This window comes from Cuculus canorus, chromosome 2 (genome assembly GCF_017976375.1).
Source record: "Cuculus canorus isolate bCucCan1 chromosome 2, bCucCan1.pri, whole genome shotgun sequence".
NCBI lineage: Eukaryota > Metazoa > Chordata > Aves > Cuculiformes > Cuculidae > Cuculus > Cuculus canorus.
In genome coordinates, this window is record NC_071402.1 from 96,849,293 (window position 1) to 96,874,969 (window position 25,677).

Here is a 25,677-nt window from a genome sequence, read left to right on the forward strand (position 1 = left end):
ATTCTTTAAATAACTGAATTTCCAGAATTCTTAACTAATATGCTGTGTTCGGAAATCTGAAGTGGTAAAGATTTCTGTTTTGAAAAGTCTGTATTTCAAAAGTAGGATTTTTTTTTTTTAAAAAGTAGAATTTATTATGGATTTGATCCAACTCCCAGCAAGAAAAGGAACAGACTCCCGCTGGCTTTAGTTGGGAACTCGAGGTCAGACACCAGTTACAGATGAGCTTTTTCTTTTTTAGCTGTTATTAGACTGACTGGAAAATGGATGTGAAATAGAGATGATTGTGCAGACATTTCTTTACAGGATATGACAAATCTGGTGGTTTAAGGCATGGGGGCTTAATGACTTTGGTGCAAGGGAAAGTCTTGGAAATGAAACTTTTCTATTATAAACTGGTATAAAAGGGCAAGGCAAGGCTTTCTGTATTTGGCTTTCCTGCAATATGTGTAAGTATATATAGAAGACACTACATAGAATATGCAGTTTAGGTGAACTTCGAAGGAAGAATCTTGAATTTAAGGATTTCTGCGTGTTTAGTTTCTCAGTACTAATGCTGATTCCTTCACCTTAGTGCACAAAATGATCTCTATTATATTGGCCATTAACTTTAAATAAAGAATAATGTATCCACTTTATCACATGACTCTTTATCCCATTATGGGTGAGTTGTGGCAAGTGTAACACTAAAACAGAAATATGTTGCCTCTGTTAGAGATGCTATGTCATGGTCGTTAAATACTACTCTGTCTGGAGTAAAGTATTTCCTTCCTCCTCTCTTCCCCCCACACCCCCGTTCCAAATACTGCTTGCAATAATTCCAGAACTGTAAGTCTTATTCTATTAAACTTGAGCACAGTAGTTTTGACTTCTTCCCATGCTCCTGTGTCTTTCCCCTGCAATGCTTCCTTAATTTTCTCCCCTATAGTCTGCACTCATGATATGCTCAGTTTCTTGTTGTGTTCTCTACCATCTGCTATTTCGGTATTGAGACTGGGGAAAGGGAGCACTCGGGGAATGTTTGAGCTGCCCAGGTGCTGAGTGCCTGGGTGACCACTGCCTTTCACAGACCAATAACAGGAGTTAAGGCATGAAATCTTTTCTGGGATCACTCTTTTCTAGCCATTTGGTGATTTTTGCCAAACTTACAGGAACTTGTTGGTTTTCAGGACAAAATTTGGTTTATGTTTTCAAGTTTTCACCAAAACATGGTGAGTTTTCAAGTTACTTTTAGCAGATGAACCAAGATACACAGAAAAAAATGGCTAAGAACATAGTCCTGGACTCTTTACTCTCCCTTAATATAGAAGAACACACTTTTGAAAGAAGAGATAATATATAGTATGTCCAGTTGTTCACTACTTAGACATTGACCTTCTGACTTTTTTTAGGTTCAGCAGATAGATCGTGTAGTAGAAGTTGTGGAGGAAACTATTAAAGGTAAGCGTCACACTTGAAATAATTGCAGCTAGTCTGAAAGCTGTAAGCGTTAGCTAGCAGAAGTGCTGCTGTTATGTTCTTTATCAACCTAATGCTTGCTTTCTCCTCTAGCTAAATGTTTGGGCAGTGCAGTACTTTGTAATGTATGCTTTATGTAGCTTTGTGTAGGTGGTAATTCTGGAGATCTTTTCTCGCAGGAGCTCTGTGATTTTTTTGATTTGTAGCTAAATGATCCAGAGGATACTTCAAGAAATCATTTATGATGCATCAATATAGGTGGATGTAGAGTATTTTTTAAAGTTTCTGCGCTATCTTATTTCAGTGCTATATCTCTACTTTCTTACATTTAGTCCTCTCGTGTTTTCTTCTTTTGACATGTTTTGGCTTACTTCCCTGAGTTCTCCTCAGCAGGACAGATAAATTATCTACTGGTTTAATGTTCTTTCTTAGCACTGTTTCTTGTTCTCTCTGGCTGCATTCATGTGTGTGTACACACAGTACTTTGCAGGGGAGGGGGGAAAAGATAGTATTGTTTCTGCAGCCCAACTAGTAAACATTTGCTATTAAATAAATATATTTGTCTGGGTTTTTCTGGGTTACCTAAGTTTGTCTCCATTACTTATCAGGCCATAAAAATTACTGCCCCATGAAGCTTTAAATTACAAGGTTTAGTTTGATTGTCTGTACTTTCAATGTAAACAAGTCTAGTCCACAAGACATTGCCTGTAACTTCAATGCTGGTGCATGGCATTTTTGAACTACAGCATGACAATGTAGAAGCAGAGCAAAATTTTAAAAGAAAGAAAAGCTTCTATCAAAAAATTGTATAGTGTGGTATAAAGCTTCTAGAGTTTGTGCTTTGAAGGCCTTAAGATTTCATATGGCTTTGAATGGTTTCAAAAATCGAACCTGTACTCCTACGTATTCCCATGCAAAACTTGTCCCAGTTTCTGACATCTATTTTTAGGGGATGCAACCTACTATTCTATACAAACAAGGAAGAAATGTATTCTGCATATTTTTATTTCTTATTAAACAAGCCAAAATGTTTTCCTAGAAGCATCGTGGTGCTTATGGCGATGTGTTGGAAATGTGGATGCTTCCTGATTTTTACAACAGAACAGTATTTCAGATCACTATCTGATTTTCTTCAGTTTTATTTAAGTGAATAAGATGATAACCTGGGTCAGCGTGCCCTCCTCTTATGAAAATGGGCTTTGCAATATTTATACAGACTCCAGACATTACTGCTTTTTTGATAATAGAGTTACTCAGGTTATTGTGACTGAATATTACATGACCAAACAATCTAGTACAGTTGTTAGAATTATGCTTTTCTTTGAATTAACTGTAAGATTGTATTTTGCATATGGATATAATTCTGGAAAATAGTTTTCGTAGACATGTTAAAGAACTTTAAAAAGTATGAGTTTGGGGAAAGATTTTTCCTTTCTAGCTTACTGTTAAGTGATTTGAATAAAAAGGAGTAAGCAGGCTGCTGAATTACATACATGGTACCAGTTCCTTCAGGGGTTTCTCAAAAGGTGTTGGAACACAGGATTTCTCAAGTTTCATGGGGAAAAAATAAACAAATATGGCTTGCCAGTGCAAGAGAGAGATGAACGTACAAAAGAGAGGCCAACAAAGGGCCACGAAGATGGTTAAGAGACCGAGACTGAAGCATCTCTCCTCACAGAACAGCCTGAGAGACCTTGTGCTGTTCAGCCAGGAGAAGGCTAAGGGGAGTCTTATATATACTGTATATAAACACCTGAAGGGAGGAGGCAAAGGGGTGCCCGGTGACAGGACCAGAGGCAGTGGCCACAATCAAACACTGGAGGTTCCCTCTGAACATCAATAAACGCTTATTTGACTGTAAGAGTGATTGAGCACTGCACAGTCCAGGGAGTCTCCAAACCTGACTGCCTTAAAAAGCTGTCTGGATACGGTCCTAGACAACTGGTTGTAGGTGGCCTTGCTTGTTGCACAAGATAACCTCCAGAAGTCCCTCCCAACTGTAACCCTTTGTGAAAACAGAACTTCAGTTGGGAAGGGAATCAACAAATTGACAGAGGTCGTAGCATATGATAATGGCATACTTTTGAAAAAGCCAACCATAAAAATAAGATGTTTTACTTATATTTTTTTAATTTTATATTTGTTTAAAGAGAATGCATTAATTTATGCATTTAGGAATCACATCCCACTAATAGTGAAGAATGTGAAACTCTCTTCATTGTGTTTTATGAAAGAATTTGACCAGGAACTTTCATTATCCAAGTGAATTAAAATACTGTAGATAAACAAGCTTGTCGGTTAAGAATATTTTATACTGTAGGATAGATAAATGGTAGAATATTAAATTAATGTTCTTGAGAATTCTTAAGAACTCTCTGTACAAAGTATAAGAGAATTTCTTCTCATTGTATTTGTCAGTTTTAAGGACATTATCAGGAAGAACCTTCTTCAGATCAAGGTCATTCTACTGGTTCAAGAGATGGTTTCAAGAGGTAGATCTTTATGGTGATCTTTACCTCATCTGTCTGAAGGCAGTTTTGCCAGTTCCCAACTCTCCATTGAGATAATTCTCAAAACACTTTTTATGTGACTTTACCTTTCTATCCTTCTTAATCAGAAAATGGAAAAGAAGGATGCTGTGTTGCAGTAACAGCGAAAGAAGAGAGAGAATTCTTAAGAGACCCTGTGCTGTTTCATTTTTATTATATATCACCCTGACTTTTGTCATGAGTCTTATGGAGCTTTGAAACTGTCATTTCCTAAAATGATCTTTAATAACTGTGCAGTATCTGTACACAGGCCATATAAGAGTCATATTCATACTCTGTCCCAACATTTATTTTAACTAGAGACATCTTCAGGTGCTTTTACTATGCTATTGTAACATAATCTAAAACCTCTATGGTGCCTACTAGAAGCTAGATAAATGAATTTGATCTCAGCCTCAGAATTAGGTTTCTCAAAGTGACAGCCACAGTCGTGTAGCCAGAGTGTGTCAGTCTTGCTGATATATAGAACAGTTTAATCATGCAAGGCTCAGATTTAACAGTTTAGTAAACCTTGCTTCATCTGCACATTACTCAAATTGTAAGACTGGATTACAGCAATTTTTACATCAGTGGGGCATCCATGTCCACTTACATGCTTCGTTTCCTGGTAATGTGTTATGATGGCATAGTATGTTCAGAAATTATTGCTTGAGGAGTTGCAGTGTCTGTGACCTAGGAGAAACACAGGGCTATAAATGATGTAAGTTCCATCATTAAGTAAAATTTCTGTACAGAATTTAAAAGCTGCTTGGGCTGATCGGTACCTATAGCATGTCCCAATAAGATGAAGATTTGTCTTTCGTGGAAACCACAGAATGTCTTTATGGTGATTGCTTAAATCAGCATTTTTGTACCACTTTAAAAGCTGCCTCTTAAAAAAAACCCACATACAGTGCTTGTGTGTGTGTGTACAAGCCTGGATAGAAACAGTTTACAGTAGGCAAGATAATACATTTATTCTGTAATTTAAAAGAGAAATTTTGTTTATTGTAGAAATTCTTCTTTTCTTGGCTTTCAATTTAGGCCTTTAGAGATTTGAGGCTCTTCTACCCTTTCTAGACATGCTAGCTCTCAAATATCATGTTATTAACGTTTTCTTAGGGTGGGAGGCGTGGAACCAGGGTATTTGTGTACACTCAGCTTTTAGCTAAGGCCTTAGGGAGATGAGGAACACAGGTTGAATTGAGTTTAGTCCATATTGTGTCTGTCTAATGCTTTCACAAAACATAGTTTTACAATGGGTCATTAGACTTGATTGTAAAAAACAACTAAAGGAAATTACTTCAAGGTTGAGCCTTTTATACTTTGCATAACCTCTCTTGACTTCAGTCACGTTGGCCTGTCTGGTGAAGTTGCCCATCCATTCCCAGTTTAAACATTAACCAATGTTTACTAAATGTTAAATTGTCCTAGTGTTTAGTAATTATGGATTGTTTATAGTTTCACTGTCAGTCTATGAAAATGACCTGATGAGTGGTACCTATATTATACATAGGCCAAAGTGTAGAATTTAGACTGGATTGCCTTCCTTTGAGTGTGTGTGTGTGTGTACGTATGTGTATGAATGCCAGCATATTAAATAGTATTTGTATGTGCTGTTTGATTTTTTGTAATCTGTTGATAAAAGTAGATTAAATACTGTCTTTCCAATTTCTGTGATTGTGGGAAGAGTAGCCTTGACTTAAGAAGCTGATGACAAGCCAGATGAAGAATAAAAATTGGAGTTGGGAGTTCTTTTTAGAGTAGAAGTATCATTTGGCTTCCAGTCAGGAAGCTTGACTGTGCCGAAGTGTAGATTGAAAAGGGTCAGAGGGAGGGTAGTGGCCTCACTGAATCCCTATTTCGGTTTTTACATCCTTTGAAAGGACATTGGCAGGGGACGGGACAGAACACTAGTTTTGGATGGACTGTTTTATTTATTTCAGTGTGTGGTGCGTTGACCTTGGCTAGCTGCTAGACCCCCACCCAGCCACTCTGTTGCTCCCCTCTCCTTGACAGAACAGGGGAGAAAATAAAATGGAAAAGCTTGTGGGTCATGATAAGGACAGGGAGATCACTTACCAGTTACCGTCACAGGCAAACCAGACTTGACTTGGGGAAAATTAATTTAATTTATTGCCCGTTAAAAATAGAGTGGGATGGTAAGAAACAAAGAGAAAACTATAAAATTACCTTCCTCTTACCCCTGTTCTCCAGGCTCAGCTTCACTCTTTCGTCTCAGACACAGCTACTTCCTCCCTCCGAATGGTGCAAGAGGATGGGGAATGGAGGTTGTGGTCCGCTCATAACATCTCCTCTCTGCTGCTTCTGCTTCCTCACACTGTTCCTCTGTTCCGGCCTGGGCCCCCTCCTCCAAGAACTGCTCCAATGTAGATCCTCTCCATAGGGCACAGTCTAATCCAACACGAGTCCCCCATGGGCTACGTGCGGTAACTGCCATAAAATATGCTCCTGCTGAACACTTCAATGAGCACCAGGTTGCATTTTGATTGGCTGTTTCTTACTCCTTAGCAATAGTGTGATGTACCAAATAATGAGTTCGAAATAGTAATACCATTATCTGTTCCAGAATCAGTTCTGGCAGTTTAGCATTGTAGACTGTAATTTAAAGAAAACAATAGAGCACAATGAGGAATATACAGTGATCATGGAGAAATTACTTCTGCAAAGACAGATTTTAATTGCTTTTGTAAAACATAAATAATCATGTGACTTAACATAAAAGTCTTATCAGCTCGAGCAAGACATTACCATTGCTATCAATTGGTTTCTGTTCTTATGCCAAAGTTTGTTGTAGTTTTTGCTGTGCCTGTTCAAATGCTTTTTGGGCATGCAGTTACTATTAGGTGTGAGAGATAATCAAGGAAAAATGTTTGTAATTATTTTTATTAATGTAGTTATTTCATTGTTTTGGTTTAGAAAACTGTTAGGAGTGACCATCTGTTATGATATTCATTGTTAGGACTTTTTTAACTGAGTAATTCACAGAAACTGAATGGGAGATAAATAGCGATGCAGAAGAAGAAAACAAGCAATGGAGGAGGGGAGCGTTGCAAGTCTTAGTCACAAAATTGTGATTGCTCATTGTTAAATGAGCCTGTAATGTGCACGGAAAAGATGACTTTTCTTTCAGACCCTTATGTGCTCTTTTCCACACCTTCAATGAATGGCCATCTTAAAGCATCCCTATTTTTCTATCCCATTCACATCAGACTCAGCTGGGTTTAGACAATCCTCATGGCTGGTAAATGCAAGGAGTACCTTATACACAGGGAGAGTACAAAGAGATGGTGAAGGAGTAGAGAAGAAAGCAAAAGCTTGGTTTTGCAGATAGTGACAGATTCAGCTCAGCGTTTCACTCTAAGGCTAAATTTGTTCTCTTCAACCTGCACACCCCAAAACATTTCGCAAGTTACTTGTACTGCTGCAGCTGGCTCTGACAACCTGCCCTTCAGCATTTCCCTTCCTCGGAACACTGCCTCTTTAATCTAATTCAAAATTTCTTTTCCTTGAAAATGTCTATCTAAAATCTCCTGAGGTTTTGAGCAGCATCCTTGATCCTGATCAAATGCATTTCTTTATAGAGACGTGAAGACAGAGGGTCAGGGAAACTCTTCCTATAGTCAATTCTCAGTGGTGTTATTCTGAGCTGTCAAATTGTAGCCAGTATTTTGAATTCATGGCAGATTTATTGTTTAGTCAATTTTTCAGAAAGACAATAACATCACATGATCTCAGAATAAGTAGGGTGAAGCTATTGAATCCTGAAAACAAAATATAGTGCCTTAACAGGGCGTTTCAAGCACCTTTATGAGAGAGGAAATTACTGTAGGTATGTAAAAAATGTTCTTGACTACTTACAAGTATGTTCTTAATTTAATTCAGTGAAATTTTTTTATAAACAGTAATTCCTTTTTAAGTTGCCTCCTTTTCTGTTTTACTTGTTACACTCTACTGTTTTACTCCTCAGAAATATTGCTACAATTGAAGGATAGATTGGAGAAATATGAAGAATAAGAGATACTGTATATTTAATTGAAAGAAAGTAATGTATGAATTTTAGCAATCTTGAGTGACCTGCAGAGTTTTTTTCTGGAGTTTGTCAACTGCCCCGCCTCATTTAATATCTTGGGTTTGATATTAAATAAAATGATGTTTTAAAAGCCCCTGTCTTCACCCATGTGTTACATTCTGGAGTCTTCCAAAATAGAATTGTTGTTGGATGCTAATTTCAAGTGCAAGTCTTAATAGATGTGTATATTTGTAGCTAGTATAATATGTGCTTAGTAATACTTGCACCTTTCTCTGAAGCTTTTTTGAGTTGGTATAGGGTGAAAGGCAATCTTTGTATGAAGAAGTCCTGAATCGCAGAGATAGGGTCACCCGCTGTCAGCAACCTGATGGGACTAGTTGCCTGGCCCTGGACAAGCTTTTTCCTGTGACGGTGTGACACATGGGGTAAGATCAGCATTAGTCTGAATTCTTCCCTGTCCCAGTTCCTGCCTACACCATTGAAGGAGGAGTTTCACTGTTCCACAACATCCTCGCCTTTGCTGATTTAGTGGAAGAATGATTTATATTAATTGCTTGGCCAGGAGGAGGGCATGTATCTTCCAGTTAGTTTTGGCTTTTCTTTTCTCCCTCTATTTACTTGAACCAGCAAGTCCCATGGATGACACTCAGGGATGCCTTTACTACGTAGCTAATGTGCTGCTGGCCAGCTGGAGTTGGTTTGCTTCGGAGCATTCACACAGCAAAGCCCTAAACTGATCAGTGTCCTTGTTTCTGCGCTGGTGTGTGTCTGGCAGCATGTGATTGCTTTGGGGAGCTCAGGGATTCCTTTGCAATCAGTCATGTCTGCTGTGGGACGGCTTGTTTGTGCTGCAGGGCAGGGAGAAAAGATGGGAGAGGAGCTTTGGGTCTGTCCTTGCTACACACAGGCTGCTTCCACAGAGATAGGCCAGGACTTGAGCTCTCAGACTGCCTGTCTACTGTGAGCCCACCATGTCTGGGTTTAAAAGCATCTCCAAACTGAAGAGGTTTAGGCTCAAATATGAGCAACACTCCAGGTTCGCTGTACAGTGTTAAGCAATTTCTGTTGAATCCTTACGTTGCAGATGCTAGTTTTTCTGTTAGTCCTGCCAGAAGATCCGAAATAACTTTAGACAGTTGTTTTTACTCAGTGGTTACAGAATTAGAAGAATACAACTCTGGAAATAAATCCAATATTGACATTTTGTAGTAGCCACTGATTTGCCTTTTCTGCCTTTATACATATTTTTTATACATCTTTGTAGGCTCTCTTTCCTCTTGACTAGGAAACAAAGTTCTTGACTTTTGCTACTTTCATTTAAGTTTTCTAGTTCCTTTATGTTTACTTGATTCTCCTTTGGTCTTTTTCACTGCTTTTGGTGGTTCTTTACACTTCTTAATTTTGTTTTTCTTTGGGGAAATATACTACTTTGTTTTCCCTTCTTATGGTTTTGCCTTCTTTAGCTACACTGCTCCCATGTGCCATTTTTTTCCAGTGTTAGCCGTAAGGAAAGGAAGCTCTGTATCCATTAAGAAGCGAAATAATGGTAGAAGGAAATGTGTGTGAGTGTACATGAAATAGTGCTTAATCCTTTTCCCTGAAGATGCTGGAGAAGATCAAACAGGTTGGTGAGAGACATCTGAGAAGTACAGAATGGTACATTGGCAGCCTCGTTGGGAGGAGAAAAGTGTCTTTCAGGAAATGGTGAATAACCTCTAGGTATAGTGATGTAACTGGGAAAGGGAAAGAATGGGTGGCAGAACAAACGGAAACAATAGGAGTTGTTGCTTGCCAAGGCTCGGGTTTCCTACATCTTTTAGGATTTCCATGGTTTTGAGCTCTTTGATGTCTGCACTGAACTTCAGAGCTACCAGCTAAGAAATCCTGCCCTGTGTCTGGCTGTTTCAGTGGCACGTTATGTAGCCCCAGCTAGATATGCGCGGGTGGGGAAGGAACCCTCAATGGATGCTTGTTTCCATCTTTCAAGTAGACGTTACTTCCCAGCAGCTACTGAGGGGTATCACCCTGTGCACTTAAACTATTTCTGAAATACAGTAGGTCTATTAATATCTGGTAGATATTAGCAACACTGATAGGCAGTTGTTAAAGTTAACTAAACATGACTAAACCAGGCCGTTCCTCCTCACCTATCCTTCTACTGAACTAGAAGAATCCCAGACCAATTTAAATCTATTTGCTCTGTAATTGTTAATATGCATCTGGTGAGTCTAGGTCACAGGGGTCTGATAACAGCCTGAGATTTACAGCACATTTAAAGTAGTTATAGTCTTATGTCGAAGAAATTCCATTACTTGTTTCTTTCATATGTATATATATTCCAACATCAGGCATTCTGTGTCACACTCCTGAAGAACATACATCTACCATTAAAGGTATATGCAAGTGCTATTAATATTCCAATACTTTTTTTATCCTTTTTAACAAGAGGAAGTGCCTTGAAAATATTTTCATTCTGCACACTGGTTTATCAAAATGACACACTTAAAAGTCCTTTTTAAGACTAACAATAGGATTTAATATCCTGATTAATTCATTCCAACTTCATCCTCTCTGTGAACAATGATAAGTAAAGTGAATTGCATATACTGACTTGTATGTAAAGATTAGTTTAATTTTAACCATTTGTTTCTGAAAACTGGAGAGCTCTGATTATTTTTAAATTGTTCCTAGCTTGACTTTATTTACCCTTGCTGTAAGTGATTATGCTCTATAAGCCTCCTCAATGGACTTGGTTAGTACTACTTCTGCATTAAATATCTATTCATTAGTAAAATCCTGCTCTGAAGCATGACTTGAATTGCTAATTAACCTTTTTGGTTTAATAGAATTTTGTCTCCTGGTAGACAATGTGGAAGTAGAAAAGTTGTCTTTATGCCAGAAGAGGTTTATCAAACTAGAATGTTTAGGCTCTCAAATGTAACTGGACTAGGTCTGTTAGTCATTAAGCTATGTTTCAAAGCTTGCTTCTTCCTGTGAGCCATCAAAAAGGAGTGGGTTTCATTTGATATCTGACATAGAACACTCATTGTTATGGAAATAGAATTGGATTAACTCAGTTTTCAAAAGATGTTTTTGTATGCAACTTGAAAAAAAAAAGAAAAGAAAGAAAACAAATACACACAAAAAAAGACCTCTTGAGTTTGGGACAACTGTTTTGCTTAGTTAAGTTGTTATCCAACCTGTGTAGTCAGAGAAAAGGTAACTTAATCAGATAAAATGCTTTAGAAGTAAAACTTGATTGCAATGTTTTGCCCCACTCTAAGCTTTGAAAGGAGAACATAAACAACATTTAAAATTGCTGCTTTTTCTGTTATGCTTGATGCTGGTGTGGGCTTAATAATACTAGTAAGGCAGTTTTAAAAAAAGGTTGCTTAGCTTTTTCCTTATGGAAAATGACAAAATATTTATTTTTAAGTTTTCTTGAAATAAGTATGCGGGGAAAAAAGAGACCTACGGTATGTGAAAAAGTATGATTCAGTGTTTATCAAGTTATGTTTTATTAATAGCAACAATGCTGTAAACAGATGCTTGAGTGATTACTTAAAATGAAACAAAATAGTCCTTGTATGGAAGAGGGGAAAAAAGGATTTAAGGTCACAAATACTGTAACTGAGAGTTGGGGTTTTTTTAATTTTTTTTTTAATTTTAAATTGAATTAAGTGTGTCTGCAGCACATATCACTGTGGTAGGATATGCATGTGCTGCTTGCTCTCTGGAAGCATTAAACTCTTTAAAACTCATCTCCCAGTACTACGTTTTTAATTCTCTGGTGTCTGGAGTGAAAAGTACAGGGATGTTACCGTTATTGAGTGCCAAATGGGTTTTGCAAGCCTCACATTAACTTGAGCTGTAATGTCCTTCAGTAGGGATATGGGAAAAATTGTTCCCAACTGAAAAGTAGCTGCCATACTTGATTGCCAGGCCATAGATTTCCTGAGCTCTGGTGTGCAGTTGGGGAGAGTGTTAGCATTCACTGGGTCATGTGGGAGGTCAGCAGAGAGCTGGAGTTTCTTTCCTGCATAAAGAAAGTCTCTAAAGTTGAGAGGCCAAGTCTTACACTCTCTAATGGGTTATATTCTACGTGCAAGAGTGCTAGGTTGTTCTTTTTTTCTTTCTTTTCTAATATATATGGTAAACTACCTAGAATCTAAAAGACAAAGATCTGTAAGCAGGTAGTATTAGTACTTTTGATTATCGAGACTTTCTAGACTGCGTAGTATTTATTTTTTGCCTACGAAAACGTGGATTATAAAGTTGTGCCTCCTGCACAGCTCTGCCATTATCTCCCATTATTTCCCTCTCTCCTTCCTATTTTTAAGTCCTTTGACAAATTTCAAACAGATTTGTGACAAGTTTTGCATGAAAAAGTTTACCTCTGATTAATTCTCCCAGTCTGAGAAAAGTAGAGCAAGAGCTACATTCTTGTTGCAGCATTCACATGGCTGTTCATTGTGAGGATAAGAATTCAGAGGAGATCAAGCAAGGTTAACCGATTCTACACTCTGAGATGTTACTTGATGGGGGAGAGGGGAGGAGGCAGGGTTCTTTTGTGGTTTGTTGGGTTTGTTTAGATTTTTAAACTTCAGAATGGTGGCTTGACCCCAATTTTAAATGTATGAATTTTAAATTTGGGAAGCTTGTGATGTTGTTAAGCCTGGTTGTTTTAAGAAAACTATAAATCATTCCACTGTATTTTCAGCCATAAATCAAATAGAGTTTTAATATGGTAATGCAGCTGAATATTTTAAAAATGGATGAAGTGGTTTATTTCAAATAAACCACAGTATTAGGAAATACAGAAAGGAATGTACTGTGCTTCTGGTTTAGTTTTTATGCCTGCCATAATGCAATCACTCTTTTTATATAAGTAAGTAAAATGATACCATGCTTGTGACTCCTTAATGAAGATTGGAAAACAGCTGATTGCATTGTGAAGCAAAGATATTGCTGTTATTGACATGAAAAGATAGAAGTGAATAATTAAGCAAATGTTAATAGCACAAGTACCACACTACTAAATTCACAGCAGGATGTAATGAATTTTTTGGCAAATGCAACTGCAAAAATAATAACTTTTAACTCCTGTTAATATTCTGATGTCTCATTTTAGTATTAACCATTATGATGTCGGGCCAGTCCTGTTCACTTCTTCATTATATCACATTTTTAATTGAGAATTTTCTTGTATCTTAAAAAATGTGAGAAACATGGTATACTAAAAGTAGTTGTTTATTTCCCAGCTGTTGCTGTATCACAGAAATAAATTCAGATTATGAATGCTGCGTTACTTAAAAATTAATTAACGACTCCTCAAAACAGGTAGTGGTGAAAGGCTTCTTTAACTGATGGATAAATTAGTTTTGTAAATAACTGTTGGTAGCATAACTTAGGAGATTTGGTGGAATGAATTTTTAATTGATCTGAATTGGTTATCTACTTTGCTCTGCTAGATGTAGCTCAGGTAGTGCTTCATAATTTCATGCTTTCCTTTCACTCTCACCACCCTTTCACTTTTTAGGGTAGATGTTTTTCTTTTCTGGAATATTTGACAGATTATAGTCGTAGTTTCATGTACTAGTGGAGAGTTTTCCAACCTCAAGAGATACATGCTTTCTCTCTTTCCTCCACTCAATGTAGAGGTTACTTTCCACCTCTTTTCAGGTATCTAGCATTAGCTTTCACTTACCATCTCCTACACCTGGATCGGGGCAATCCATGGTTTCAGTACAAGGTGGGGGATGATGTGATTGAGAGCAGCCCTGCGGAGAAGGACTTGGGGGTGCTGGTCCATCACAAGCTTGATATGAGCCAGCAGTGTGTGCTTGCAGCTCAGAAGGCCAACCGTATCCTTGACTGCATCAAAAGTGTGGCCAGCAGGTCAAGGGAGGTGATTTAGCCCCTCTGTTCCTCTCTTGTGAGACCTCATTTGGAGTATTGTGTACAATGCTGGAATCCTCAACATAAGAAGGATATGGAGCTGTTGGAACAGGTCCAGAGGAGCGCTACAAACATGATTAGAGGCTGGAGCACCTCCCGTGTGAAGACAGGCTGAGAGAGTTGGGGTTCAGCCTGGAGAAGAGAAGGCTCAGATGAGACTTTATAGCGACCTTCCAGTACCTGAAGGGGCTACAAGAAAACTGAGGAGGGACTCTTTACAAAGGCTTGTAGTGATAGGACAAGGGCCAATGGCTGTAAACTGGAGAAGAGCAGATTTAGACTAGACATAAGGAGGAATTTCTTCATGATGAGGGTGGTGAGGCACTGGCACAGATTGCCCAAGGAAGTTGTGGATGCTCCATCCCTGGAGGTGTTCAAGGCCAGGTTGGATGGGGCTTTGGGCAGCCTGATCTAGTGGGAGGTGTCCCTGCCTATGGCAGGGGGGTTGAAACTAGATGATCTTTCACTTTCAACCCAAACTATTCTATGATTCTATGATCTCATATCTTGCTATTCTAGACTTTATGGAATAAATGTTACAAGTCTTATGTTTATAACTTGGGCAAATTTTACACTACCTCTTCCAATAACACATATTTAATTGTTTTTATTCTTCATTGTTACATCTTGTTTCTGCATATTAGCAATCCTGTCATTTGTGCCACTTAAATATAGGACTTGACATAGTATGACCAATGTCCTGTTGTACACAGCTCGTGATAGTATTTGTATTTTATTGTCTGAATGTTACTGGCTTTGGGAAAGGAGCTATGAGGCAGTTTTATGACCTGCAGTCTCCTTGGTGTGGGAGGAACATACACAAACCTTGGTAGTCATTTTAGCCATGAACGTGTTATCAGGATATGTTCCAAGTGTTTTCCCTCAGACTTACGCAGTCACGTAACTGACTGAAATGTGTTGGTTCTCCATATAATAAGCTAAAAAATATTTAGTTGTTTACTAACGTCTAATTTAGGTTTGAATGAAATTCTGGGGAAAATATTTTAATCCTGCCATACAAGTTATTTAAATATTGTTATGTTGATATTTGCTTGATAGTCTCAAAATTAAACTACTTAGATAATATTAGTTGAATAAAACAGAAAATGCAAGTGTGAAAAGATAATTAGATGAAATTATTTTTTTTTTCATTTTAGTATGATTTATTATACCTGTCAGTATCTCTCTTTAAGTATTCCAGCTGGTAGAAAAACATTATTACATCTCAGTCTCATTTTCAATCTTTGAAGTGTGAGCACTATTTCTGAAGAAAAGCAAATAAAAACAGATATGACGGGACTTGTGTTTTGTGTTGACTGTATTGTTGTACTTCATTTGAAGGTCATTCAGTGAGACTGCTGGGTCAGAAAAAGGATAATGGAAAGCGTTTGGGGGGAGCACGACTGGATTTGCCAAAGATTAGGAAGAATCCACTGATAGAAATCATTTCCATCAATACAGGGTAAGAATCTCCCAGACTTATAAAAGATCCAGCACTGCACTGGAATTCCATTTGTCTCTTTCTGCAGGCTCAGTGTACTCCTAAGTTGCACTGAAGGAGGACGGATGACGACTTTTAAATAGTAAAAGATTTTAAATGGCATTCTTTGTTTGTAAAGAGTTATCATACTTATATTAAGCCTTTTCTTTGTTTGAATAAGCTACCCTTTGCTATCAAGCAGGTCTGGGTATCCATTTCTCCATAAGACTATAAGCATTTGTCTGTTCTGTATTTCTACTTTGAGGAATTATATTTTAGTTTTCCTTGCCTTGATGCTTTCCTTTTCTCAATTCCACTTTATCATCTCCCCTTTGGTCAGTTTCCTAAAGTCCCTGAAACAAAACAAAAGAACGCCCCACACAAATCCTCTTCTGATTTTCCTGTCTTCTTCAACTTATGTAGTAGTTTTCCTGGTGGTAAAATATGAAATGCATTGCTCTAGGCACCACAGGTAGGTGTCAACTTTTACTGCCTAGAAGAAAAAAATGTGGTAGGTCTTATGTCTTTTTTTGAGTTTAGTCTAGCACTTTCATAAATATTTTGAGAGTTTTGCTACTGTCCTCTTTCTCTTTCTCTTACTTCCCTGTCTTTAAGTAATCTTGCCTTCATAATTTGCTCTAAAAACAAGTCTGCTGTTTAGATCAGAATGCCAGTTCAAGACTTGGTGTGGTTACTTTTTCTACCTCTCACTTATGGTAAACACATGGGTGACATTTTGTCATATTGCTGAATTATAATACCTTTTTTAAACTGCTGTTTCAGAAATTGATTGGTTTTGAAGTCTGGATGTGAGCTGTTCTGGTGTAATTACTTCAAGCAATGTATATTTTTTCACTTATTGTCTTCCCTATCAACATCTTGTTTGTGCCCATCCTTTTCATGATTAAAAATAAGCAAATTATTCTTTTACATTTGGTTGTGTCTGTTTCACATGGCACTATTTTTTCTCTTCTGTTAGTATTTATCATAATCTAATGTAATAGTATCTTTCGAGTTGTAAATGTTGTCAAGGATGTAAACTGATCGAACCATGGTCTCATTTGTATGTCTTTTGATTGGTAGTAGTGCATTTAAGATTGTAAAAAGTATTGCTAGCTCCAGCACCAGGTTATTGCTAGCCTGATTATAGAGGTTAATACAAGCAGGATACTGTAGGGTGTATACACTTGGCATTAGATGGCTGATGGAAGTAACAATCCTTTGAATTTCTTTTTAATGTATTTTGAACCTGGGTATTTTCTTACTGAGTTTTAAAAATATTATTTCCCAAGTTGAACAAACTGCAGATAATTAACATCTCTCTAAGATGTTACCATTCGAAAACTTTTCATTTAAGACAAGATAGTTCACAAACACTAATTACTTTGCTTAGTAATTTTTACTGTTCTCAAGTCAATAGAATATATATTTTATACCATAGGATAATTTGAAAAATACTATAAGCCACAATAATATATATTTATTTCACAGAGAATAAAGTCAAATATGTCTTGATAAGACCACAGTATTCTGAAAACCCCGTACAACCATATAAGACATTTAAATTAACTAATGTCCCATTAGGGAACAGGAATCCTGTCTCCCTTGAAATAAAGTTTATTGTGGTTTTTTGTTATTTTCTTCACTTTCCCACTCCCCAACGTTTTCACCAGGGTATTTCAGATGACTCTTCTGATTACTACACTGGATTTAAAAATTAACAGGTAGTATTACAAAAGCAGCAGTTTCTGAAAATATAAAAATATAATCAGTGAAGAAGAGGACACAGTACATGCTGCCTACTGTGACTTGCCTGCGTTCGGTTAATCAGCTTTGCCTTAGTAGTCTGGCATGGCCGTTTTTAGTACCAACACCACATTTGATCTGAGGTTTTTTCTCTATGTAAAGCCTGGAGAAAACTTTAATGTTTAGTTTTTGGTACAGTACTTTTTACTGAGAGATTAATTTGGATCAGACCAGAAGTTCTTAAAACAGTAAGAAATACTTAGTTAAAAACAGTGATTTTTTCTTTGGAAATATGTTTGTCTGATGCTATTAAGTGATAGCGTCCAGGAGCAATGCGAGCAGTGCTGCTCCTTGAAGGGAGGACGAGAAGGGAGCTGAAGGTGCCACCAGCAGAGGCAGTGCCCTCACCAACGGGACACCCTGTGCCACAGAGCCTAAGCACGTGGGGGCAAAGCTAGAGTCTGGTAATAGAACCCAGTAACAGTCCCAGACATGGCACATGATCAACGAAGGCTTGATATAGGGGCTCCAGTAGGGATCAAAAGGAAATGAGGTGGAGACAGGGCTGGGGAGAAGGCTATGTGTAATGTAGGTCTGAGGTCCATGCTGGAGCTGGACGCAGGGCTGGTAGCAGGCAGGCTCAAGCCAGGACTGGGGACATGAGGCCTGAGCTTAACGGGGACTCCTGTCCCAGAGGGGGCTGCTGGAGACATCAGCTGAGGTTGGGCCTGATGGTGCCCACAGGGCTGTGACAGGTGGTGGTCTATTGCTATGTACATGTGGGATCTTAGTGAACTATTGGCCTCTTCTCTAAGTCTGCGGGGAAAGAAGAGGCTTGTTGGAGCGTGTGTATCCCTCTGCCCCAAAGTGCTGGAATTGTTGACAGTTCATGCTAACTCCTTTCCCTCTCCAGCAGTACAAATAAATTTATGTACATGGACATTTGCCAGCTGGAACTATTCTCCTGAGAATTCAGTAGGACCAGCTTATTTCCAGGAGCCTTCAAACATGCTGATTGTTAAGATATCTCTCATTCTCATACAACTGTGTCTGAGAATGGGTGTGCAATTGAAATGCAACACTAGAATAAGATCTGCTTCTTAACTCAAGATGGTGTCAGATTCTCCTCAGTAATTTTGACTTGGGGCTTGTTATTGACCCCTTCTTCTCTCAGACACAGAGGAGAAAAAATTTCCTGTCCTGAAGGATTATGTCCTAGTATAATGGTGAACTTTTTCCTTCCTTGCCCATGCACAAACACGTGCCTATCCCTGTGTGTGTTTTGCCCACACTGCTGCTATACATGAGCCTCCTCAGCTGTTCCTTTCCATGAATCAAGTCTGTCCTATCAAGAGAGAAACGTACTGTTTCCACTACAATATGCAGTCTGTAATAATAATAATTTTAAACAAACCAAAATGAAACCCCATTAGGTATGGAATATCTGTGAAGATAAGTGCTGCTTCTGTCCATTGTAAGCCAGCTCGGTTTTCACACAGTGGTACATTTGTCCCTAAAAACTGTACCCATAGAGGGACCTGGATCTTGTTCAATGTTTGACTGTTTTTCGGAAGTAATGAGCAGGTTTTTTTCTGCTGTTAATTTTGGTTGCTTTAAAGTTAGCTGTTTTCTCATTTAGAAACCCAAGCTATCTTTAGCTGTTTCATTTACCATGTCAGTTAGTTGTTTCTGTCAACAGACTGTGACTCTAGAGAAAACCTTCCACCCCAGGAGTAGCATGTTTCAGAGTTTCTGTTTGCAGATACTATGGTGAGTACCAGAACAGGGGCACAAGAGACTTATCAGACTTCTCTGACACACAAAGATACATCAGTGAATCTCAGTTTTTCTATGAGCCAAATACATAAAGAATCCTTACCATGCCAGTATCCTATATAAGCTGTAGATTGACCACTTTAATTTTCCCCTAAGGAAAAAGTGACCCTTTCTTCCTGTATTGCTTGCTTTCTCTGTTACCACTTAGAAAATGTGGGTTTTTTTTTCAATTATTTCAAATAAATTATTGTCTATTTCTATAGAATAAGCAGTTAATAAAAATTGGTGGTTCCAGTGGAGCCTGGATAGTTTTCTTAATATCTAGTAATTTCTGCGGTGATGTTAGTGCATCTGAAACAGTAATTTGTTCTTGCCTTCCAAAATAAGTTTCTACTTTGAATTAAGGGCATTTGGTTCAATCTCTTTCACTTTTATTTAAGTCCTAAGCCTGTATTGTACAGAACATCTTACTGGGACAAGCAAGGTAATAGTTGTAGAATAGCATGTTAAATGCTGTTTGGAGAAAATGCATAAAGTTGTCCACTAATCTCCTAATGTGATTATTTCATCTTTTAGTTTGAAATAAGAGAAATGATCTCAAATCCATTTTGCATTACAGCTTTGTTTTGGTCTATGGAAAGATCTTTTCTCCTCATTGTCTAATCTTCATTAGTACCAGTCTCATAACCTGTGTAGCAACTTAGACAGCTCTCTTTAATAGGATCAAGACTTGGTCTTCCACCTTTTAATTAACTAATTCTGTATCCTGAACTCTCTCCTTTAGCTTGGACTGTTACGGATATAGCTGTGTTGTTGGCATGGCTTCAGCTCCCTTATATCCAAGTTGTTACCACTCACATACGTTTCAAATACGATTTTGTTTGTGGTTTGCTTGGATGGTTTGGGAAACCTGAGAGCAGTGTAGTATGAGCTGAATATGAGCCCACGCCAGAACTTACTATTGGGTGGGTTTGCACACAGGTTCACTGATGTGATGTGTTTTAACAAGGCCAAGTGCTGGGACCTGCACTTGGGACACAACAACCCCGTGCAGTGCTACAGGCTTGGGGAAGAGTGGCTGGAAAGCTGCCTGGTGGAGAAGGACCTGGGGGTGTTGGTTGACAGACAACTGATTATGTGTCAGCAGTGTGCCTGAGTGGCCAAGAAGGCCAATGGCATCTTGGCTTGTATCAGAAACAGCGTGGCCAGCAAGACCACGGAAATGATTATGCCCCTGTACTCAGCACTGGTGAGGCTACACCTCGAATCCTATGTTCAGTTTTGGGCCCCTCAATACAAGAAAGACATTCATGTGCTGGAGCATGTTCAGATGAGGGCAACAATGCTGGGGATGGGGCTGGAGAACAGGTCTTACAAGGAGCGGCTGAGGGATCTGTGGTTGTTTAGCCTAGAGGATAGGAGGCTGAGGGGAGACTACACTGTCCACAACTATCTGAAAGAGAGGTGGGTGTTGGTCTCTTCTCCCAAGTGAGAGGTGATAGGACAAGAGGGAATGGCCTCAAGCTGCACCAGGGGAGGTTCAGATTGGACGTTAGGAAAAAATTATTCATCTAAAGGGTTATCAAGCGCTGGAACGGGTTGTCCAGGGAGGTGGTTGAGTCACCATCCCTGGAGGTGTTTAAAATCCATCTACCTTGGAGGTAGATGAAGTGCTTAGGGATATGATTTAGTAGTGGACAAGTATGGTTGGGCTTCATGATCTCAAAGGTCTTTTCCCACCTAGTGATTCTATGATTCTATGACATAGGACTGAACAGTGTTGAACACAGAGTTGGGAGATGGGTCTGATGAAATCTAGGGTCTGTCTTTGTTTGGTTTGTTTTACCTAGTTGGCCCTTGTCCAGTTATATTGGGGAGGTGCAGAATGGCAACAGTGGATTGGGCTTGTAGTGCTGATCCTGCGCTGTTCTGCTCCTGCTATATCATTTCAGTGTGTCTGCTCTCCAGAAGTCTTCCCTTTGTGTTACAATACTACTTTCCACTTTCGTATGAGAACCAATTCGTGCTATTATTTGGCACTGTGGAGCTCCCTGTAAGGAAGGGAAATGTGCTCATAAACAAGGTGGATGTGGATTATAAGGCAGCACTCTCTGCTGATTGACTGCATATTTACCATGGTCTAGGCTAACTGAGGAGTTATTTAAAAGTAGTATTTCGCCCGGCAGCATGGAGATCAACTGGGATGCACTAGAGTTTTTTCTAATTATGGTAGCAAATTACTGTTTTGTAAGGCAGTAAAAGGAGACTCTAACTGGGACTGTTAAGTCCCTGAGCTCTTGCTGTGTCTTGTATTGCCTGTCCATTTTTTTTGCTAACTGAGCTGGCAGAGCTAGATTTCTACAGTTTTGTGGCATTCAACAAATGTGATCTATACTTGTGGGTCCACCTTTGAAAATGCTTTGTGTATTCATGTAATCACTGACTCCTTTGTAACTGGTCTTAGTTTTCTGGAGGCATCATCTTGAAACCATATCAACATATCCTTGATTGCTTCGGAAACAACGCTGTGGCTTAAGTCTGAGAGTTTGTGAAGTCATTGCCCTCCTGTGCTGAAATTAATGGGATATTTCAGCAATAATCTCATCAGTTCAGCAGAAGAACTGCTATTTTTTTGCCTTTCCGTCCTTACTGATGTGAACTCAAATCTATTCCCTGCTGCAAAGTTATCTCTAGATGACAATAGAGAGATAGAAAATCTTTCTGGTATGTGAAAATTTGCATTACCTACTGACAGTGATAAAATTTTTTGTTTTGGCAACTACTTATATACCTTTTCTATCCAACTATGCCACAATGTTTTCAAAATTTCCACCTTCTCCTAAATGGTTGCTGTCCTCATCTTGTTGCAGTCTGAATCACAAATACATTCATACTTCGTAAAAATCTTTGACTAAATACTTAAAAGGATGAATTCCATGTGTTCAGTTTACTTGATTTAGTTTGTTCATTACTAACATACAGATTTTCTATATTTTAATGTTTAACTTCTCAAGATATTCATGTAAGTGACACTGCAGTTGAAAGATTTTGATTTTAGATTACAAGATCAATACATGTTTTGATTTGCATTCGGTATTATGCTTGAGGAGTCAAAATAGTGTTTCTTCTGATTATAATAATATAGTTATTATATAATTACATATTACATTGCCACATATTATATTTACTTTTACTTGAATTAATGATAAGTGCTTAGAATGAGCTCCCCAGGAAATATAACGTGATACAATTACTTTGGACCTACCTTAGCTTGTAGTATTTAAATGGTCATTTTTCATAACTGTTTAGGCCGGAGCCTATCATAGAATCGTTTGGGGCCTTAAAGATCATCCATTTCCAGCCATGGGCAGGGACACCTCCCACTGGATTAGGCTGCTCAAAGCCCCATCCAGCCTGGCCTTGAACACTTCCAGGGGCTGGGTTGCCGCAGCTTCTCGTGGCAGTCTGTTCCAGTGCCTCACCACCCTCACAGTAAAAAATTTGTTCCTAGTATCTTCTCTAAATCTCCCCTCTTTCAGCTTAAAACCATTACCCTCATCCTGTCACTACACTTCTTGATAAAGAGCCCCTCCCTAGCTTTGATGTAGCCTCCTTTAGGTACTGGAAGGCTGCTATAAGGTCTCTAGGCTATAAGGTCTCAAACTCTCTCAGCCTGTCTTCATAGGAGAGGTGCTCCAGCCCTCTGACCATCTTTGTGGCCTCCTCTGGACTTGCTTTTACAGCTCCACGTCCTTCCTGTGTTGAGGACTCTAGAACTGAATGCAGTACTCCAACTGAGGCCTCGTGAGAGTAGAAAGGGTTAGTCACCTCCCTTGACCTGCGGGCCACACTTTTTTTGATCCATCCCAGGACACACTTGGCTTTCTGGGCTGCAGGCGCACATTGCCAGCTCATGCTGAGCTTCTCATCCACCAGCACTGCCAAGTCATCATCCTCAGAGCTGCTCTCACTCCATTCTCTGTTCACTCTTGTGTCCTGCTAGGTTGTTCCTCCAACAGATATCAGGGCTGTTGAAGTCCCCCTTGAGGACTAGGACATCCAAACATGAGGCTGCGCCAGTCCGCCTATAGAGAGCCTCATTCGCTCCCTCTTCCTGGTCTGATGGCCTGTAGCAGACCCCCGCCATAATGTCACTTGTCCCTGCCCTCCCTTTAATACTGACCCACAAGCTCTTGGTTGGCTCTTCATCCATCCCCAAGTCATCATTTCAATTTCCTTCAGAAAACAGAGAAGGTAGAAAGTCTGGAAAGAGTGTATGTAGTTTTGAAAGGAAAACTCTGCATTGGGCTTTTCTGTTTATATTTTAATCAATATATTTGCATGTACATAAGCTTAGGTTGTAGCTATACTACAGACTAAGCATGTATTTCAGTCAGGCATGTAACAGATATTCATCTGTTCCTCTTTGGCACACTTCATAAAAAAATTTACAGAGTAACAATGATAGATGGAACAGTTGTGTGTGTATATAGAAAGCATTTTAATTTTAATCATAAAATCTGAAAAGCTAGTATACCAAAGCTTGCAGAAACCACACTGCTGTAACAGGAGGAACAGGAGAAATAGTTGTTTACAACAGAAAGTTTTAACAGTCTTCTTTTTTGCCTAAGGTCTCTTTCCACTGTAACTTACTGTGACTCACATCCAAGGTTGTTATTTCCTAATTAGATATTTAAATAGCATATTGATGAGGCCCTCTGAAAGACTGCTTTTTTTTCAGTTGTAACTAATTTCTTGCAGTTTTAATAATTCACATTTGAAGAATGGAATATAAAATTATTTATAATACTCTACTGCAAAATCTCTAGGTACTACATACTAATAATGTCACTGAGAACATGGAAAAATGTATCATTTATCATGAAGAGACAATACATCAACGTGGCTCATATTCTTGTCTTAACAGCTGTTGTGCTTGTAGGTGTTTCTGTTCTCTATGTGTCTGTCTTGTTCTGTGTCCCCATTGCTGAGAATGTGCCTGCTCACTTACGCTTCCTCATGCACTATAAGTGAGAAATATTGCATTTAACTAGTTGTTTTCCTAGAGTAGCTTATGTAGAAATGTAATTTAAGAAAGCAGAAAAGAAGGTGGTTGGATTTGGGCCAGGAAAGAAATGTTTCCTCTCTTCTGAGTAGGTTGACTTGTCTTCTCCCAAACATGAAAGTTTGCTACAGCTGATTGTGTAGGGTGGACTTGTACTTCCTTCAGTGCCAAACTCCCCCAGCCTCTAGTGGCAGTTAATGGGGATTGCTCATTGAAATCAACAGCTGAGGACAGGAGAAGATACCTTTGATTATACTGGTGTAGGCAGCTATGGTCCTCTTCATTCACAGTAGTACTAGGACTGGTCAACTTGGTTGGACTTCCTGGACTTCAGTGTAATAAATTCTCTTCTGCTGCTGGGAAGGTGGAATCTGTTGAAGTCTTCAGTTTTTTCTCACTGCATGCATGTGGTAGTTCTGCCATTTGGGCTTATCTGTATTATACAAGATGGCTTTAAGTAGTGCCTATGTTATAGATGTTTTGCACATTCTTCTAGAGTAGATGTCTGCTACCATGCTAACCTGAGAGGAGGATGACCTTGAATTGAAGATGATCCCTCACGAAAAGCAAGATATATATATATATATATATAAAGTTTATTACATGCCTGTATTTGCTATATGACTAGAGTATAAACTTTTTACTAAGTATTTACATGAAAGCTGGTAGTTTTTTATCTTTTGCTTTGTGAGTGTTGTCTTTCACCTTTATACTTGTCTTTGTGATTTCTTCTGCTGTTACTCTCTTTATGATAGAACTTCTTTCTCATTTTTTGTTTTCACTGCTTGAACTCACTTCTTTGAACTTCAGTTCTGTCCATGGGATTTTAGGTACAGAACTTGTGAAAGCCTTTAGCTACAACATCTGAGATTTTGTGATGTGATGCTGTTTTAATTCAATGACAAAGTCATCCTGAACTGGGCTTCTTTACTTTCCATGTAGGGATTAGAGCATGATTCTCTGCCAAGAGTAATTTTGAGAGAAAATAAAATTTTGAAACTTTAAAGGGTCTTTAAACAACTTTTACACTAGTACATCAAATACCTGCAGTTGTGACGTCGTTTGTGGTATGACTTGAAGACTATTATTCATTTCTTGGGTTGTATTTTTCATTGCTGTTCTTAATGCTTTTTGAATGGATCTAGGACAGGCATGTTTTTAATGAACAGCATACGTCGTGTCCTGTTCCAAGAGATGTTCAGCCAATCCTTCACTAATTTTACTGGCATATGACACCTAAAAATTATTCCAGTAAATAGTTGTTTCTTTGGTGTTATTGTACTATTCAAAATGACATACAATGATAATTCCATATTAACTGCTACTACTGCCAACTGTAGTATACTGTATACTATCGTATATAGTATACTACTATAACATATTTTTCATTCCCCTGTTCTTATCATGATGGATTTTGTGCCTCTTTTTTCAATGGTGCTGTTTGACGACATGTCAAAGTAAATAGGCTTCTAATCTGCGTCATCTGCTTGGCTCTTTATGTAGTCCAATCATATGCTGTTCACATGCAGTGAGGTTTTTCAGTGGAGTCAGAAGGTACACGTTTGTAAAGCTCTTTGCCATAGGCACAGATCATTATGACACACTGTTTGTA

At 38.6% G+C, this 25,677-nt stretch overlaps 1 protein-coding gene across 9 annotated transcripts in view; it reads left to right on the forward strand.

The window, feature by feature from the left end:
* CDKAL1 (CDK5 regulatory subunit associated protein 1 like 1) overlaps positions 1-25,677 on the forward strand; it is a 413,904-nt gene that overhangs the window by 133,566 nt on the left and 254,661 nt on the right. For all 9 annotated transcript variants that reach the window (XM_054060495.1, XM_054060500.1, XM_054060494.1 and 6 more), the window contains 2 exons: positions 1,392-1,440; positions 15,340-15,460. In XM_054060495.1, coding sequence (XP_053916470.1) covers positions 1,392-1,440; positions 15,340-15,460 — 170 coding nt within the window. The remainder of the gene's footprint in view (positions 1-1,391; positions 1,441-15,339; positions 15,461-25,677) is intronic.